At 52.9% G+C, this 17,670-nt stretch overlaps 1 protein-coding gene across 1 annotated transcript in view; it reads right to left on the bottom strand.

The window, feature by feature from the left end:
- Positions 1-1,592: 1,592 nt before the first annotated feature.
- Positions 1,593-17,670, bottom strand: part of CAMK2G (calcium/calmodulin-dependent protein kinase II gamma) — a 68,932-nt gene continuing 52,854 nt past the window's right edge. Inside the window, exons 14-21 of the mRNA XM_012663224.1 lie at positions 12,608-12,676; positions 11,366-11,410; positions 9,979-10,027; positions 8,598-8,711; positions 6,596-6,671; positions 6,107-6,201; positions 4,079-4,323; positions 1,593-3,583 (exon numbers count right to left, since the gene is read on the bottom strand). Coding sequence (XP_012518678.1) covers positions 4,091-4,323; positions 6,107-6,201; positions 6,596-6,671; positions 8,598-8,711; positions 9,979-10,027; positions 11,366-11,410; positions 12,608-12,676 — 681 coding nt within the window. The 3' untranslated portion in view covers positions 1,593-3,583; positions 4,079-4,090. The remainder of the gene's footprint in view (positions 3,584-4,078; positions 4,324-6,106; positions 6,202-6,595; positions 6,672-8,597; positions 8,712-9,978; positions 10,028-11,365; positions 11,411-12,607; positions 12,677-17,670) is intronic.

Below are 17,670 nucleotides of genomic sequence, written 5' to 3'. Positions count from 1 at the left end.
AGACATTCTTCTAACAGCTTTACATACATTGATTCCTCACACAGCCCTAAGACATAGGTGAGAGGTACATACTGTTATTAGCCCCATTCTACGGAGAAACAATTTGAGGCCCAGAGAAACTCAGTAACTTGCCCAGGGTCACAAGCGCAGTAGGCGGAGGGCCCGGGATTCAAAGTCAGGCCCGTCAAGCTCCAGAGCCGGTGCTCTCGCACTGCATTTCAGCTTCATACCTGCAAGAAGCAGCGACATGTAGGGGAGGGGTGCTGAGCGCGCTGCTGGGCCGGCGTGGGGCGGGATGATAAAACTGAAGTAGCAACAGGGTGTGCGCGGGGTGCGTGTGTGCAGCGGCGGCAGGTTTCTGGGGGGACACTGAACAGGTCTCCGCGGCCGAGCAGAGCGCGCAATGCCAGTGGGGGCCGCGCAGGCTGGGGCGTGGGCCCAGCGCTGCGAGACGAGACGCAGGACAGGGACCGAGTGGGGACTGGGCTCGCGGAGGGAGGGACCCTGTTGAGGGGGAATACGGGGTCACAGGTGGATGTGAGGAGCGCGTCGATGTGGGACCTTAAAGGGGAAGGGGCAAGGGGCGCTCAGGTGATTCTGGGGTGACATCGAGACAGGCACTGGGCTGGAAGAGCCCCGAGGGGAGGAGGGAGCCCCGTGCTCAGGGGACGAACTGAGGGGAACGAGGCGGCTAGGAGGGAGGCTAGTGGAAGGGACACAGGGCGGGGGGCGCGCTGGGCCGCACTGACGCACCGCCCGGGACGACCCTGGGGGTGGTTCTGGTGGCAACACTCAAGGGAAGTCAGTGAGGGGAGGACTGAGGACGGCCGTGGGTGAGAGCCACACTACGCGCGGGGGAGGGGTTCTTCTCAAGGGCGGCTCACCCGGCGGACTGGGCGGCGTCCCCGCTGTCCCCGGGCTCCGCCGCGTCCCGGGGCTGCCCGGCTTCCCAGCTCTCGGGGCCTCGGGCCGCGTCGCGGCTGCTCCGCCATCTCCGAGCGAACGCTCTGCCGCAGCTGGGCCCAACCACCGCTCCCACCGGGGGGAGGCGGCGCGCTGCCGCTCGTGGCACCCGCTTGGGTCCCCACCGGCTCCAGGTCTGGCAGCCGCGCGACCGAGATGCGGGCACACCAGATGGTCCCCCTCAGCGCTAAGCCGAGCCGCGACCTCCGAGGCGGCGGGCTCCGCGCCCCGCCTGCAAAAGCGCACCCCCGCTCCCCGCCCGGTGGCACAGTCCGGCGAGCGTCGGGCGCCGCGGCTCCGGGGCAGGGGTGGGCCCGAGGCGCGGACTCGTCCACTCAGCCCGCGGAGGGGGAGCCGGGCCGGCCCACCCGGGGAGGGGGTGGGGCGGGCCCGAGGGCGGGGCGACACCTCAGCCTGTCACTCGAGGGCCCGCATCCTCCCGCACGCCCCAGACCCGCCTCGCCGGCAGGGGGACTGCTTGGAGGCTGATGAGTTCATGGGGAAGTTTTACTCTAAAAAGGGCCCAAAGGGAGTAGGAGAAGGTACCTCTCTCCACCTGAAGACTCGCAACCCAGGCCGCTGAAATCTAAGCCGCTGGCCATAAACCTCCAACAGCAGTTAACACAATGGACTGTTTAAAGGTTATTTTATTAAATATCTTCAGTTCAAGGTTTCATTGTAACAAAGCTATGAAGGGTCTACCAACATTCAGAACAAACACTAACTATTTTTAAATTATTTCTATGTCATCATGCAAAAATTCTGCATCAAATGCCTTCCATTTCCTGTTTAAAAGGTGGTTTTTTTTTTAATAGTCTATTGTCTATAGATGCTGACATTAGCCCCAGAAGAGAAGTAAGAATGCTAAGAAGTGGGGCTGGAGCAGCCATATGAAGCTATGGGTCTCAGTGAACTCTAAGACCATTTGTCTTCAAGCCAGCAAAACCAAACCCGGTGGTGAAGGGATCTGCGTGCTGGCACTGCGGGCTGCAGGGCAGGACAGGGCTAGGGCCCAGGGGCTGGGACATGCATGAGGTGCTCGGAGGAGCCTGGCTAAATCCAAGCACCAGCACCTATGAGTCTGCTCCCTTCTCAGCTGGCTCCAAAGTAAACCTGTAGCTTTGCCTCTTCTCCCAGCTCTTGTGCCTCCTGAAGGTAGTCCAGGGAGCTGGAGTCTACCAACCTTTCCCCCAAAAGTGCAGATAAATCTGCAGAGTTGTTATGGGAGAAACCAAAGCCATGACCAATTGCTCCTCCATTATCTTCTCTGCTATCTGCTTAGGGTATAGATCTTTCCCTCCTGGAATGGAACTCCTTGAGCATAGAGAGGGACAATGAATGTAGAAGCCTTGGCTCTGGACACCTCTTTTGGGTACATGCAGGTGTGTGTGTGGGGTGATGCCCATGCAGATTGTCCAGCAGTAAGTCTATACTTCAGTTGGTCAGTAAAGAGGCCTCTTTAAGGAGGACACCTCTTCTTGCCAGAGCAGACAGGAAAAGAGATGGACGTGCAGCAAGGAAAGAGTAAGGGAGGCTGCCCTGAGGCAACCTGAATGCATAGAAACAACCACCACCTCTTATCCCACTGCCTCACTCCTCCCATCCCACAGGGGCACTTGGCAGAGGGCCCAGGCCCAGATGAGGGTCAGCAAGGGGACCACCACCATGAAAAGGCAAGACAAAGATGGTTCAGATCCGCACAGAAATAGAACTGCCAAAGGTGGCAAGGGGAGCCCTGACCAGGGCCTGGCTCTCACCTTGCTAAGTTATAAGAAAACAAACACGAAGCAAAGCAGCAACCTCTCCCCCTTCCTAGCTGCAGGGATCAGGCCTCAATATCAGGGCCCACGTGCATTGTGCATCCTATAGAAATGGATGAGTGAGTAAGTGCATGTCAGACTAACATGAGGTTTCTCATCGGCTTCGTAGCGGACACACTTCTGCAGCACCAATTCTCTTCCCTTCCACACTAAATGAAACAGTACAGCAATGTCCGGGCCCTCAGTCCTGAGGCCACTGCTTCTCAGCTGCCTCCACAGCAGGCTGGGAGCTCTGCGTTCTCTCCCAAGTAGGTCTGATGGCCACGATGTTCGCATCAGCCTCCTTCTAGGCGCCCATGCAAGTTCTGAAGAAGTCCATTCCTAGACTTGGGGTAAGCAGGCCACCTCAGGAGCTGCAATCACATCACGGCCCCCAAAGCTCTGTCAGAGTTCTTGCCTGGTCCCCCTGAGTCCATGGGGGCCAGAGGCCAAGCTCACCCTCTTCAGGGCTGGTGGGTGAGCCCGCTGCTCCTGCCAGGATGGGCATCACACAAACTCCTGCCTTCTTGCCAGCCCAAGGGCTATCGGTGGTTTTAAAACGCATCATGGTATGGATTCCATTTTTTTTTAAACAATCTTTTTTCTTTTTTTTTTTCTTAAATGTAAAAAACACCTCGGTACAGCAGAGACAGACACGAAGGGCGGGCGGGAGGGCTGCATGCAGGGGCGTGCATTGGCTGCTGCCGCTTTGTAATTTAATTGTTTTAAACCTCAAACGAACAGGACTGCCGCTGTCACTCAGGCCCTCCAGAGCCACTGGCTGCGAAGGTTCGACCTCCGGCTGGAATCTCCTAATGCCCCTGTCAAACAGGACAGAACGTGGTAACAGAACAGAGGACAGTGAGCACACAGAAGAGTTCCAGGGACTTAAGCACACTGCACACTACACATGTGGCCAAGTCTGCCTGAGGAGATGGGGCAAAGGGTGAAGCTAATGTTAAATGTAACGCTGCTTCACATTTGCTGAGCATTTACTAAGTACTTTACTTCTAGTATCTTATTTAATCCTCACACCAGTTCAGTGAGGTAGGTACCGCTCTTTCTCTCTGACAGGAAACTGAGCTGAGGGAGGGGAAGTAACCTGTCTGAGGCCACCTAATTTGGAGTTATGGAGCCAGACACAAATCCGTCTCATTTCAGAGCGTAACTTATTGCAACCATACTGCCCAGCCTCTGCTACTGCTCTGGGATGGCCCACACCTCCTCTCCCAGAGCCACCTCCCAGCCTTGTCTTCCTCCTCTGACCCCACCTGTCCCAGCCCCTCCCAGCCCCTCTCCCCCCAAACCAGGAGCACCTGTGGCTGAGCTCACTGCAGCGGTGCGGCAGGGGCCCCTGAGCAGTGATAGTGGACATTGAGCCACTTGCCATCCCGGCGGTGCCAGACCCGGGTCTCCTCTGACTGGCTGGTGCGAGGCCGACCCTGCCCGTCGATGTACTGGGTGAGGCGGATGTAGGCGATGCAAGCTGCGTCCTCCCCAATCACGTGGACGTGTGGGTTTAGGATGGTAGTATGGATGGGCTTGCTGTTCTTGGACAGGACTGCAGGGGGCAGGGCAGGGCGGGGTAGGTAGGAGGGCGTCAGGCCTGGGCACCTGCATTTTCCTCCCAGCCTGCACTTCCATGTCCCACTGTCTCTCCAGCAACCATTCCCAGAGTCTCCAAGTCCTCCCATATACCCTCCAGAGGCCAGGAAACCTCATTACATTAGTCTCCATTATCCAAAAGGAAGAGAAAAGTGGGTAACAATGATAACAGCAACTATTCTTTTAATAAGGCATTGTGCTGGGGGTTTTACATGCATGAGCTGTATTTCTTGGTCCATATATTTTCTTCATTATAAGATAAGGAAATAAGCTCAAGGAGATTATTTGCCCAAATCACTCATTTGATCTCAGGGCCATGTGACTCTTACTAAAGCCTTAGGCTGATGTTTAGATTTCATAAGGATTGGCTTGTCCCTAATTAGGGCTGCAGAGCAAAATCATGAACTTATCCAACAAAATTGATGTGATTTTTTTTTTTTGAGACAGAGTCTCACTGTGTTGCCCGGGGTCGAGTGCCGTGGCATCATCCTAGCTCACAGCAACCTCAAACTCCTGGGCTCAAGCAATCCTTCTGCCTCAGCCTCCCGAGTAGCTGGGACTACAGGCATGAGCCACCACGCCCAGCTAATTTTTTCTATATAGTTTTAGTTGTCTGATTAATTTCTTTCTATTTTTAGTAGAGATGGGGTCTCGCTCTTGCTCAGGCTGGTTTCGAACTCCTGAGCTCAAACAATCCGCCCGCCTCGGCCTCCCAGAGTGCTAGGATTACAGGCGTGAGCCACCGCGCCCGGCCTGTGATTTTTTTTTAAAAGACACCAATCACCAAAGCACCAAGCTCAGGATAGTCCCAGGGCTCCCAGGACCCTCCAGGAGAAAGGCAAAGGAAGCCGGAGTGCCGTTATCAGCACATGCTGTGCAAATTGTGTTGCTTTTATTGAAATTCACATTTTAGTTCGATTCAAATGTTAGACAGGGGCTACATGAGACCTTTCCTAGAACTAATATAAACTCTGGCATTGCTTCTGGCTAATAGAATTACTTAGATAGCCAACGGTTTACATGTGCAGCTGAGATGTGGAAAGGGTAGGAATCAGTAGAGAAAATAGTGACTAAATAAAACTCAGGGCAGGACAGGGAAGGCCCTGGATAAAGTGGGAAAGAAGAGAAAAAAATAAGGAAAGGGAGGGTCTCAGAGAGTGGAGAGAAAGATGGGAGGGGGTGATGATTCACTTCTTATCCCCTGGGACTTCCACAAACTGGCCAGCATGTATGCCCCCTGCCCAACCCAGGACACCTGCCTCGCTTGATATTCAGGGAGATCTAGCCACAACTTCTGACCTCACAAATCACCAACAGTGCAGTGCCTGTTGCTTCCTTGTACCTTCTTATCCTGGTTTTAATTTTCTCTATTGGGAAACCTGCAGACATAGAGCTTTATTATTACTTGCTGAGATCATCTCACCCTAATCTCAAAGGGTTTCCAATCTGTCTTGGAAAGAGGTGAGGCTTAAAGAAGTACAGTGACCCTGACTGTGACCACTGGCACTGCCATGGGGCAGCTGCAGAATGCACGGGCACTGAGGGCTCTGGAGCTGGCACTTTAGAGGTGTCCATTTAAGACAGTCAGGGCACAAGGAGGCAAGCGTACGGAGTAGGAGTGCAGCAGAAAGGTCACATCAGGGAAAAGTGGGCGACTGGGATCAGGAGGTGAGCAGGGGACAGAGGCAGAGGGGGTGAAGGGGCAGGCAGGAGTATATCAGCAGCACGAACCCACTCACGATTCTCAAAGTAAAACTTATGGAAATCCATCCCCTCCACGAGGTTACCAAGGGCCTCAGGCTCAAAGGAAGTGAGGCCTGGATCACAAATCTTCCTGTAGGGGGAAAAACAAAAACAAAAACAAAAAAAACAAAAAACCTGTCAGGCTTCTATGGAGTTCCTTGTCTTTCTTCCTCATCAGTGGTAGGCTATGCAGTAGCAGCAGGTTGACCCCGGGCCACGCCTGACAAGACTGCTAAGGTCCTCAGGGCCTCCTTGCTGGGCTGCTCAGCCCTGGCCTTTCCGCCTGCCCACCGCCAGGACACCTCGGGTGAGCTCAGTCACAGGGCATCTACCTGGAAGGGCTTCCAGCCTAGGGGCCTCGGGTTTAACTCAGACACTGTGCCCAAGTCCCAGCCTTCCCTTTCCCCAGGGTCCTAACTGCTGTTTGGAAGCAGGGAAGGCCTTGAGAGATGACTTAGGTCACAAGGAAATGGGTCTCTACTCACGTGTAGGCCTCAAAGTCCCCATTATTAATGGCTTCAATCAGCTGTTCCGTGATCTTAATGATCTCCTGTTTTCGCACTGTGGAGGGAAAAACCCACCAATTTACCTGCTGGGGAACCTCCCAAGTGACAGAGAGCCTCCCTCAATCCTTTGGGGAGTCCCCTGTGATGACACAGACATCCCTCTTCTCTGTCTTTAAGGCCCCCGGCAGGAAGAGTGAGCCCACCTTTCCCTCCATCCCCTCCTCCGGTGTCTGCAGAGACAATGACCCTTCCTCCTGAAGCCCACCCGTTAGTTATGGTTCTCTGGCCTTTGCCTCCCTCTCCATCAACAACCAGGTTGCAGAAAACACTCCTGTCTAACAGGTGGGGGTCCTGGAACAGAGTCCGTGTATCCCATCCCCGGCAGGTTCAGCCTCTCTGAGAAGCAGGTCCCAGGATGGCAGTTTCCACCCCCTGCTTACTTCTCTCACCGCAAGGGGCTCAGTCAGGTCTCAGTTACCACCCCAAAGCTTAGCCCCCACTCGGTGCTCCAGAACTTAGACTTGGGCAATGGCCAGCCTAAGAGCAGAATCTAGCCAGGGATGAGGGCTGCAGAGGATGAACAGAGCCCTAGAATGGATGCTTCACCCTGCTCTCAATCCCAAGGGCTTTTCTGGGATCAGTGGTCTTGGAACTATAAAACCTCTCGAACAGCCTCTCACCAGAGACGGCTCCATTTACCCTGGAAAGCTACACATTTCACACCAACTCTCATGCTGGGACGTGTTCCTCAGGAAAACCAAGACAAGGCTCAAACTGACAGGCAGGCAGAGTTGGTGCCCTCAGATCCCCCCTCCCCACCCTATCCCAAGCCAAGGGACAGCTGGTGACGTCCTGCTCTCATGGGCAGCTCACTTACAAGGAGCACCACTATTAGCAGGGGGGGCTCCAGGGGAAGGGAGGGCTCAGACTGAGCTCCGGCTAACCCTGACCTGAGCCCTGGGCTGGCCCAGGCCGCAAGCCTTTCCTCACAGGAGCGAGAGGCTGCAAGACAAATGCAAGCATTAGAACAGCACCACCACGGCGCACAGCTGGGAGGGGGCGGTGCAGCCAAAGGTGCATCCAAGAGGGGGCCCCACAGCCATCAGCACCACTAGGTGGCAGCTCCGGGGGACAAACAGCCAGTGAGGGGAACCACCAAACTCTATCCACTTTCTAAAGCAGCAACAGGTATGCACACATAACACACACACCCTCTCCAAGCCCCCACACCCATCTGCAGGACCTGACTGGGGCCCTGTGGGTGAAGAGGGTTGTGTTTAGAAACTAAGAGGAGAAATGGTGGGAGGAGAAGCAGACAAGGGCATCCTCTAACACAGACAGAACTAAAAATATAAACACGAGCTACCACTAGCCCAGCAAGGCGTTGCACCAAGACTTTCTACTATTTCTTCTATTTTTTTGTAACGACCTTATGAGGTAGGTGCCATTTTTGTTTCCACTTTACAGGTACGGAAACTGCAGCTAAGGGAGGTTAAACTACTTCACACACTTTTGAAGGGAGTGTAGCTGGGACTGACACTCAGGTTTGTCTCACCCAACCCCGTGCTCTTGATACTACACTGAGCCTGAGGAAACACTGCACGCCCATCGCAGTTCCTCAGCTCTCACAATTTCCCCATCAGCCCCCTCCCGTGCCCGCGGACCTGACTTCTGCCTCTGCCCTTCCCCCTGGCTCGCTGCCGAGGCAAGGCCACTGCACGTCCCAGTGGCCTTCTACTCCCTCCCTCCATGCCAGGTCCTGCCGCCCACTCTTCTGCTATTTCTCTGGGCCCCAGACTCAGGGCCCCTGCCTGGTATTAGCAGAGCCTCCAGCTGGCTCCCCCATCCCAGCAGATGCTGTGCTCCCGGAGTTTACTAAGAAGGGCAGCAGGGCTGGGCTGACAGCTCTGGTGGGGGTCCCTGAGGGGCTTCAGGATGAGCCAGGGAGACGGAAGCCAGAATGTGCCTCCCTCACACTTACTGGCTGAGGAGCAGAGAGAAGGCTGGGGCTGCATGCCTGCAGAGGGGGCTGTTCTGTCCCGGGAGCTCCGTCCTTCAGGCACCAAGCTGCCATTCCCAGTGCGGAGCGGGGCAGCTAGCCAGCCAGGGCAGGGCAGGGCAAGGCAGAGCAGCCAAAACAAACAGAACAAGGCAGGTGAGCGAGCAAGCCGGACAGGACCCGAGCCCGTGGCACTGCAGAGCCGGGGCAAGGTGACGCCTCGGGCTGCTATGGACACTGGACCACATCCCATGCCGCCGCCTCTGCCAGAGAGGCCTCCTGGCCGAGAGCACCAGGGCGGTGCACAGACCTGGGTTTGTGGCTTCCAGAAGAGCCTAAGAACAGCCTGTACAAGGACCCCTGCTCCCGGGGAAGATGTTTGAGGGGGCTAGGCCACAGATCAAGAGCCCAGCAGTTGAAGGCACCTCCTATTCCGCTAGCATCGAATTGATTTGACCACACTCCAGCAGCCTGGCAGTGCTATTCTTTACTGCTGTAATCATTTATGCTTTCTATTTTTTTTTTTTCATTCTCAAAGGTTTGGTGCCCCCATATAGCCCCTGGGCATGATCTCTCAGCTCTGTCCTAACACATTCCTCCATCTTTTCTGATAGCCTGGCCTAAGGTCACTTAATGAAGGCAAAGGGAGCAATTCCAGAAGGCCAAACCAAAGACCAGGACAGAGATTCCCAGTGGTCTGGCCTGCCATGCCCTCCCACACCCCCTGGCACTCTGGCCAGCCCAAGCTTAGGCTGGTGGTCCTCAGCAGACCACTAGGACACAGCCACGTGTGGCTTCACAGCCGTCAGATTGGTTCTGACTCCATCATTCAACCAAGATCTTGGGACTAGATTGACTACCTCATCCTAGTGGGCTCAGGACTGTCGCAGTTTTAAAATTGAAAGTTTTGCATCCTGGGAATCAGCTCAGTTCTGGGAAAACCAGAACAATTGGTCACTCTACTTATGACTCATGACATTTGTGGGCTACTTCTGCAGGGACTTGAGATGCCCCTGTTCTGGGATGCCACATCATTACTAGCAACAGGAACCGTTTTCTTTTTTTTTCTTTTTATTTTTTGTAGGAACCATTTTCTGAGCCCTGGCTCCTGGAGAATCTCTAATTTAGATATTCTAGACTTGGGCTGGAAGAAGAGAAGCCTCTTGCCCAGCCCAGCAACACCAGACAGGGGCCTCATATCTTGGCTCATGGCAAGTAACTTTTATTGGCTACTTTTATTTCTCCTGAGGGTTTAAGGAGCCACCATCCCCAGTTCCGGGGGCAGACAAGGCAAGTGCCCCACTGGAGCCAAGGTGCTTGGGTCGCTGCTGGGGTTCTCTCCCTGTGAAGGGCCAGCACTTACCTTTGAGGTCCTCGTCTTCTGTGGTGGTGTTGCAGCTCTCTGTGGAGCCCTGTGGGCCAAAAGAACATGTTTCTATATGCTCTGGCCTTTGGACACCAGAGGAGCCGAGCAGAACAAAAGCAGAGCATGTGCTCCTACGAGAGGTGCGAGGAGGAATCACAGACGTCCTACTTGCACCCTTGCTACCTGTCTTGCAAAACTCTGCATCCCTCCCTGGTCTTCCTCAGCTCAGTGACTGGCACCATCCACCCAGTTACTCCGGCTAAAACCTGGAGTCATCTTTGATTCTTCTCTTTCTCCCTTTTCCTTCTATCCTGACCACCCGATCTAAAATAAAACCTGTCAGTTCTGCCTCCAAAATAAATCCCATATTTTACTTCTCTTCAAATGCACGGCTACAGCCTGAGTCCAAGCCACTAGCATCTTGCACCTGAACTACGACAGCAGTTCTGGTCTCCCCACTTCCATGCTTGCCTCCTCCCTAGAATTCTTGGCCCAGGACAGGGCCAGAGTGACCTTTTAAATTGTAAATTGGATTCTATTACTCCCTGCTAAGAACGCCAATAGGTTCCCCTTGCTGATAGAGAAAACATACACACCTAAAGGGCCTTGGTAGCAGGCCCTGCTGCTTCTCCAGTTCCTCACCCTCCCACCACTCTCCCCCTTGCTTGCTTGTCTTGATTTCTGTGCCTGCAGTTCCCTCTGCCTAGGTAGGGCACCCCCTGACCCAAAGTCAGGGGCAAGGCCCTTTCCTGACCGCTTAATCAAAGGCCCTGTTCACCCTCTCTCTCTTTATCTTGTGCCATTTTCTTCAGAGCACTTATCACGGTTCGATTTTATCTTATTCGATTACTGGTTTGCTATCTGCCCCTCCCCCACCCCGTAGACACGGAATTTGTCTTGTCACCTCTGTAAGCCAGGACCGGATGGTGCTTGGGCTGAATAAATATTTACTAATGTTAGTGGAAACACAGACGGCACGTAGGGGTGAGGCAATGGAGAATGCTCTGGGGTCTGATAATCCTCTTGCCTGTTTTTTTAGCTAACTTTTACCCTTATTTAAACATCAAAATTCATGGAAGATTTTATTATTATTCTCCCTAATTTACAGATAAGAAAACTGAGGTGCAGAGAGGTCAAGTGGCTTGCCAGGTGGCACTGAGCCAGGATTCAAACCAGGTCCATGTGTCTGCAGAGCCCGGCCCTGAATCACTCGGGTGTAAGGCCCTTCCTTGAAGGGAACAGCTGACGGGCACACACTGCCCCCAGCCCGGCCTCTGCAAACACCGCTGCCTCGGGATACAGCCTGTAGACTTCCACCTGCAGGAACTCTAGACCCCCGTGACTCTAGACTCCCGCACAGGAGACAGGCTTGGGAGCCACTCACCTTGATCCCATCTGTAGCGTTGTGCACCACGGTGGTTTGTGGCTCCTGTGAGAGAAAATGAAATTTACCCTCCTGACTTGGGGACAGACCTACAGCTCTTCCCTAAGGGACCCCACCCCCACCCCAGGACCCCCAGAGACCCTATGATGACCACTGAGGCTTGCCCACCGGCCATCCCCACTAGACAAAATATCCTGGCTCAGTTCGGGTCCCAGACAGCTGGGGAGCCCTGAATTTAGGCAGGAGCACTGCTGGTAACAAGGAGAGGCCTGGCACTTAACAGAAGCAGCTGCCCAGGAGGCCGGGAGGACAAGGGCCTGTCTCTGATTCCTGCTGGTTCTGAGGGTTCTTTCCACATGGGGGTCCCACAGGTGAGTACACTGGAGGAGCTGCAGGACTGAAGGCACGGGCCGAGCCCTGCCCACAGTGTTCATCAAGGGGTGCACGGAAGGCAGGGACACAGGAGAGTAGAAGGATAAGGTCTCCCAAAAAGACCCAGGAGGCCCCCTCAGCAAACTGAGCCCAGGGAGCTGCCTGCTTCACCCACCCTCTGCCTTCCCCCAAATTCCTGGCCCTACAGCACCACATCAGGCAGCACGAGGGTCTGCAAGAAGGAGGGGAGTAGCAGGCACAGTCACCCCTCCTTCTCTCCCAGTCACACCCCTGCTCACTCTCCAGTTAGCCCCCGCTAGCGGGAGCTCTGAGAGCACGCAGTGCGCCTCGGAAGAGCCCAGAGAGAACTCAACAGCACAGGGCTCTCCAGGAACCCAGAGACCTCGGCACCATCCAGAGGTGGGGACCCAGCCCTCCTTCCTGTTTCCTGGCTTTGCAGAGGAGAGGCTGTGGCAGGTTTTACAAGGAGGCCTCCAAGAACTGATGTACAGGTTCCAAGAAAGCTCCTGCCCTCTCCTTTTATAAGCAACTCACCTTCCCGGCCCCCACAGTAGACCCACTGGGGGTCCCAGGCTGGGGCTGGGAGGTTTAGCTGAGAGCCCTGGTAACTCTTCCCCCCAACAGCACAGTGAGAGGAGCAGGAGCAGCAGTTCCGCCATGCAGGACGAGGGCAGCCAAGCAGGCAATGACGGGGAAGGGGCCTGCAGGGCAGCACGCAGAGCAGCCTACTCTGCAGGGACCAAGAAAGGAAGAGGCTGAGGCGGCCTGGGAGGGAGGGCAAGAAGAGGAAGAGGGAAGGAGCAGGGGGCAGCCAGGGGCAGAGGCGGAGAAGCTGTAGTCAGGAGGTACCATGGCCGTCTGCAAGGGCGCGGGCTCTTGGGCTGGGCTTACGAGACTGTTTTTGTTGTTGCTCTGTGGCTGAGACAAGAAAACAGATGGTTTAGTTCCTCTAGAGTCACCAAAGCTGCTCAGGTTCAACTCCCAGACCTCCCTTGCCCCCCGGCCTGGCCCGGAGGAGCGAGGCCCAAGGTGGCCTCCGTAACTCTGGCTGGAGAGATGGTCAGAGGAAGGGAGTGTCTGGAGGGGCCCAGAGACCTAGCTCCGGAGGCATTCTCAAGGTGGGACCAGCCCAAAGACTTGTTTTAAAACATCTCTCCAGAAATCTCTGCTTGTGCCAGGTGCCATGTCACTGCACAACCATTCCTGACCCAAAGAAATTCAAGATCTTCTTCCCACTTTACAGGGGAAAGGAGGGTGGTTTATAAGAAAGCAGAATGAAATTCAGAAACTCCGGGTCCCCATCTGTGGGACCCCTGCTGCCCTTTCAACGAGGCACCCACGTTTCCTTCCCCTTATGACACCAGCTCAAAGGCTGACCTGAAAAGAAGAGGAAGGAGAAGAGAAAGAATAGCTGGCCTAGGAGTTGGTGTCCAGAAAGGACAGGGGTGGAAGTCGACTCTGGATAAAAATGCACCCACTGACCCTGAGGAGCAGACACAGAGCTGTGCTCTTTACCCTTCTGCCTGACAAAGCTTGAACTTGATCAGCTGCAAGTGAGGGCAGAGCTCCAAGAACCCAGCCACTAGGACAGAATAGGACACCCACAGTCCAACACTTCTAGCATCAACAGGACCACCAGGGGTATCTCCTTGTGTTTCAAAATGTTACACTGAGTGGTACAGCAAGGGAGGGGTGGGAGGAGGATGGTAGGAAGGAAAGAGGCCCATGTCCGGGACAGGAGCCGTATCAATGCCATGCTCTCTGCCTCTACGATTCCCTAACCAGTGCACTTGGTCTAGCTGGAAGTCCCAATGGAGTCAGAGGCCACTGAAGAGTGTGGCCTGAGACCTGCAAGTTCTTCAACAGGCAGTGAGACAAACACGTGGCTACCGACTCTGTGCAGGGTGCACATGAGGACACATTGACAGGACACTTCTTCTCTTCTAGGACACAAACGAATAGCATCATGACTGTCCTACGTGCCTGGAGGCCTCCTGGACCAGACCTGAAGCCATCCACCCCCAGCTTGCTGTCATTGGCTGACATCCCCAGACCCAGGGCAAGACATGGAACTGTAAGCCAGGCACCAAGTGCTACAAGACCCCACTGGGCTCTGCAGGCTGGAGAAGAAGGGTCCCAGGAGTAGTCAGGCCACAGGTCTGAACTCATGTGAGCTCTGCTCTGTCCTACTCCTCCCAGAAGGAGCAGAGTCCTCCTACCTCAGTGGCCGATGCTGAGCTCCTGTTTGGGGCTGATTGGAGAAGGCTGCCCCGCCTGCAAAGCCCAGCTGAGACCAAGATCCTCGCAGGGGGCAAGGATTCCAGGGTGCCCATAAAACCTGCCTTAGCTGCAGAGGGCTGGGATGTCACCAAGTGGCCCCACCTCTGGCTTTAATGGATGGTTTCATAACAACAACTCAGGCTGCTGGGTTCCCCTTGGTGCCCTGTGCACCATGAGAAAGATGATGAGCTCACTGTAGTCCTTCGGCTGTCTCCCTCCCCGACAAGGGCTGGGTGGGCAGGATGAAACTTTGGGCACAGCTTGACGACAGGACTTGCACAGGAGAAAAGTCAGGAGAGCGAGGCTCAGAGCTAGGAGCCTACAACCAGTTCCTCTCTCTGCCCACGACACAGTTGGCCTCTGGCTGCCAGTCTGCAGGAAGCAGCTGCTCATGCCTGGTGAGCAGGGCCTCTCCTCCTGAGCGGCGTGAGTGAGGGTCTCTCCCTGTGCTTGCCACCTAGCCCCGGTCCCTGCCAGCTTCACTTCCTGCTCTGGGCTGCTGGGGGCTGTCCAACCTCCACAGCGGCAGGTGCCACACCACACCCTCCAATGCCCTCTTTTTAGGCCACTGGGTGACCTTGGGCAACGGCCTCCGCCTGGCAGGACAGGCCACACCTGCCCACACAGCACAGACATGCAGTGAGGATGAGTGAAGCACACGCACATGGCAGAATGGGTTTGCGTGGCTGCAGGCGGGCGCAGGCAGCATGGAGTGGGCGGATGGGTGGGCAGGCAAGGCTCACCATCAGGTGCACGCTGGAACTCGACTTCCTTTTCTGGACACATCACAGCAAGAGGGAGAGAGAAGGGGAAAGAGGAGGTAAGAAGAGAAGCACAGAGACGCTGCAGGTTAGTGCACCAGCGCTGGGCTCTGCATCACGGGGAGAAAAGAGCAGGAGGAGGAGACTCGGAGTCCAGCACCGGGAGGTTAAAACAGCACATGGACAGACAGGCACTCACACCCCTCCAGACCCCGGGAGAGGAAGAGCTCCTTGCTGTCAGCTTCCCAGACACAGACTCAGTATATACTGAGATGTCTTAGCCTTGCCCAGAGACAGCTTCTTAAGGTTAGGTTGCAAGTCTATGCAGATAAGTAACATTTTGCTGCAAATGAACAGTTTTGGGTTCATAAGGCTAACTCACTTATAAGGTTATTTATTTTCTATCATTACTAGGCCTATCTGAAATTTGAGTGAGCAGCTACCAGGTATATAGCAAAAGCTGCTACAGGCTGTCCTCAGCTTTAATAACATTTGATTTCTGAACCTAGACTTCGCTGTATCCCTAAACTATTTTTCAGATACAAATGTTGAGCGTTTGAAAATCATCTAACTGTTAAATTTTGGCTTCCCCTGCTTTGTCAGTATGGCCACGCTTGTTTAAAAGATGTGAACATTTTATTGCACTTTGCAATGAGTGAGGAATGGAAACACAGGAGAGCCAGTGATTAAAACTGCAGTGACACAAAGACGCAGAGATGTAAGCCACAGAGAACATTGAATGCAGTGATTCCCTGGTCTTGACTAGATGCTCACAACTTTATGTTCAGACGTGAAACAAGAGCATCAAAATAAAGACCACACGGAACACTGAGAATATATCTCAGAAGACTGTGCCTAAAAGGTGAAGAGTAATTATGAATTTTACAATTAGCTCAATGAGAGACAGGCAGCCCCTTGGAGTATGTCCATCTGTTGTTTGACTTTTGCACATTCATTTAACAACACCCAACACACACTTACTGAGGGCGTAGGCACAGTAAACACATCTGGCAAATTGCTCCTGCCCTCAACGGGCTGACATTCTACTTTAGAAGACATTTTCAGGAATGTACTACAATCAAAAGGAGGCTACAAATATTTAAAAGAATGGTCTATAATTTAGAATTAGACCTAAAGAAAAAGACAAACCTAATTAGGCCTCTTTTGCATTAGCCTTTAGAATACGCCCAAATATGAGATTTTTACTTCCAAAATTATCCCTCAAAAGGGAGTTGCCTTACATTCATATATAGATAAATATGTATGTATCTCTCTCTCTCTCTATATATATATATGTCTATGTATCCTAATATATATCTCCTTATCCCTCTACCCAACTAGAGTGTTAATACTTTGAGGGAAGGTTCATATCTTATTTATCTTTGTAATCTCCACAGTTCCTAGCAAAACGCTTTACAGTTAGCATATGATCAACAACAGTTCGCTGAGTTGAACTGGGTTTGCTGGCTCTGGTTTTTCCCAGGCTAAAGCAGAGCGAGGTTTCGAACTCGCGCTGAATCACAGCAGTGAGAACTGTGTGCCGGCACCCGCTCACCAGGCCAAGTCTTTGTTCCGTTGATTTTCAGGGGCTTGTCAAAAGCCATTGCAGGCCACTTTTACCTGCATCTTGCCTTAAAGCAGAAGACTTTAAACTCAACGGGGAGTAAGTTCCTAATGTTCTCCTAGCTGGCTCTCTTTCTCCTGAACTGTCTCGCATGTGAACCCGAGATCACTCTTTTCCATTCAAAGGTGGTTTCTCAGGTTAGTGAACATCTTTCAGCGTCTCTCTCCATTCTTTCAGGGCTTTGCCCTCAGCCACGGACAGTTGGACTCCACCTCAGCCAGCATGCTGAGGCTAAATGCCAGATCATTGCTAAAGAACATACCTCACTTTTATTTAAAAATTGTCTATTTATTTAAAATTTTAGACCAGAAAAATATTCAAGCCTCCTTTGCATACTTAATTTAAATAGACAAATAATCAAACAGTATGTATGGAAATAACTATAACCTCTTTTTGTTCTTGCTTGCTTTCTCTTTTTTAAACATTAAACTTCTGCTAGTCCCATTCTGGCCTGGAAGTAGCGGAAGACATGAGCTGTCCTAGACTGGGGCCTCTTGGGACCTGAGAGTTTGTAGTCCCTTCAGTCTTATCCTCACAAGTGACTCTTACTCTTCCACAGCCTGTGGTCACCAGCATCTACCTTCAAAGAAACCTAAACAGAAGCTGAAATCCTCAAATTCAGGAGCATAAGATAGATTAGCTGCTCAAACCAATGCTTGTATTTTCAGCATCTTGCAGAAAGCTTCTGAACAGTGAGAAAGAAACCTCCCTATGGACACCTGATCAGCAGGAACTGGGGAAGGAAGGGGGAGTTAGGAAGGGAAGATGAGCTCTCAAAGTTCAAGACCTTCTGAGCAACGTCGCAGGCCTCCCTCACAGCACAGACCATCACCTGAACTTTCAAGAGGGCCTGGAAAGGCCGAACTCCACACATTTTGCTCTGTCCTCCCCTTCTCGTTTCTCAGCCCTTTGATGCAACCATGCCGTTAATTGTTATATTTATGTTCCTGATTATACAAGGACTGGAGCCACATCACAAGCAATTTGGAAAACAGAGAAGAGGGGGAAAAAACACTCATATTCCCATCACTCTTCCAATCTTTCTAAAAAATGCAATTTAAAAATATCATTATAAGCTATATACAAGTTTATGCCTTACTTTAAAAATAAATAGTATTCTGATTTTTATTCTAACAGTAATGCATGATCTAAGTGAAAAATATAGAATATGGAAAAAGGTATAAAAATATAAAAGTTTCCCAAATTCCCATCACCCAGTGAAGTTACTATTAACACTTCAGTGGGCT

The sequence above is a fragment of the Propithecus coquereli genome, unplaced genomic scaffold, assembly GCF_000956105.1.
Source record: "Propithecus coquereli isolate 6110/MARCELLA unplaced genomic scaffold, Pcoq_1.0 Scaffold80, whole genome shotgun sequence".
In the NCBI taxonomy this organism is placed as follows: Eukaryota; Metazoa; Chordata; class Mammalia; order Primates; family Indriidae; genus Propithecus; species Propithecus coquereli.
This window is presented reverse-complemented; position numbering and strand designations above follow the sequence as displayed.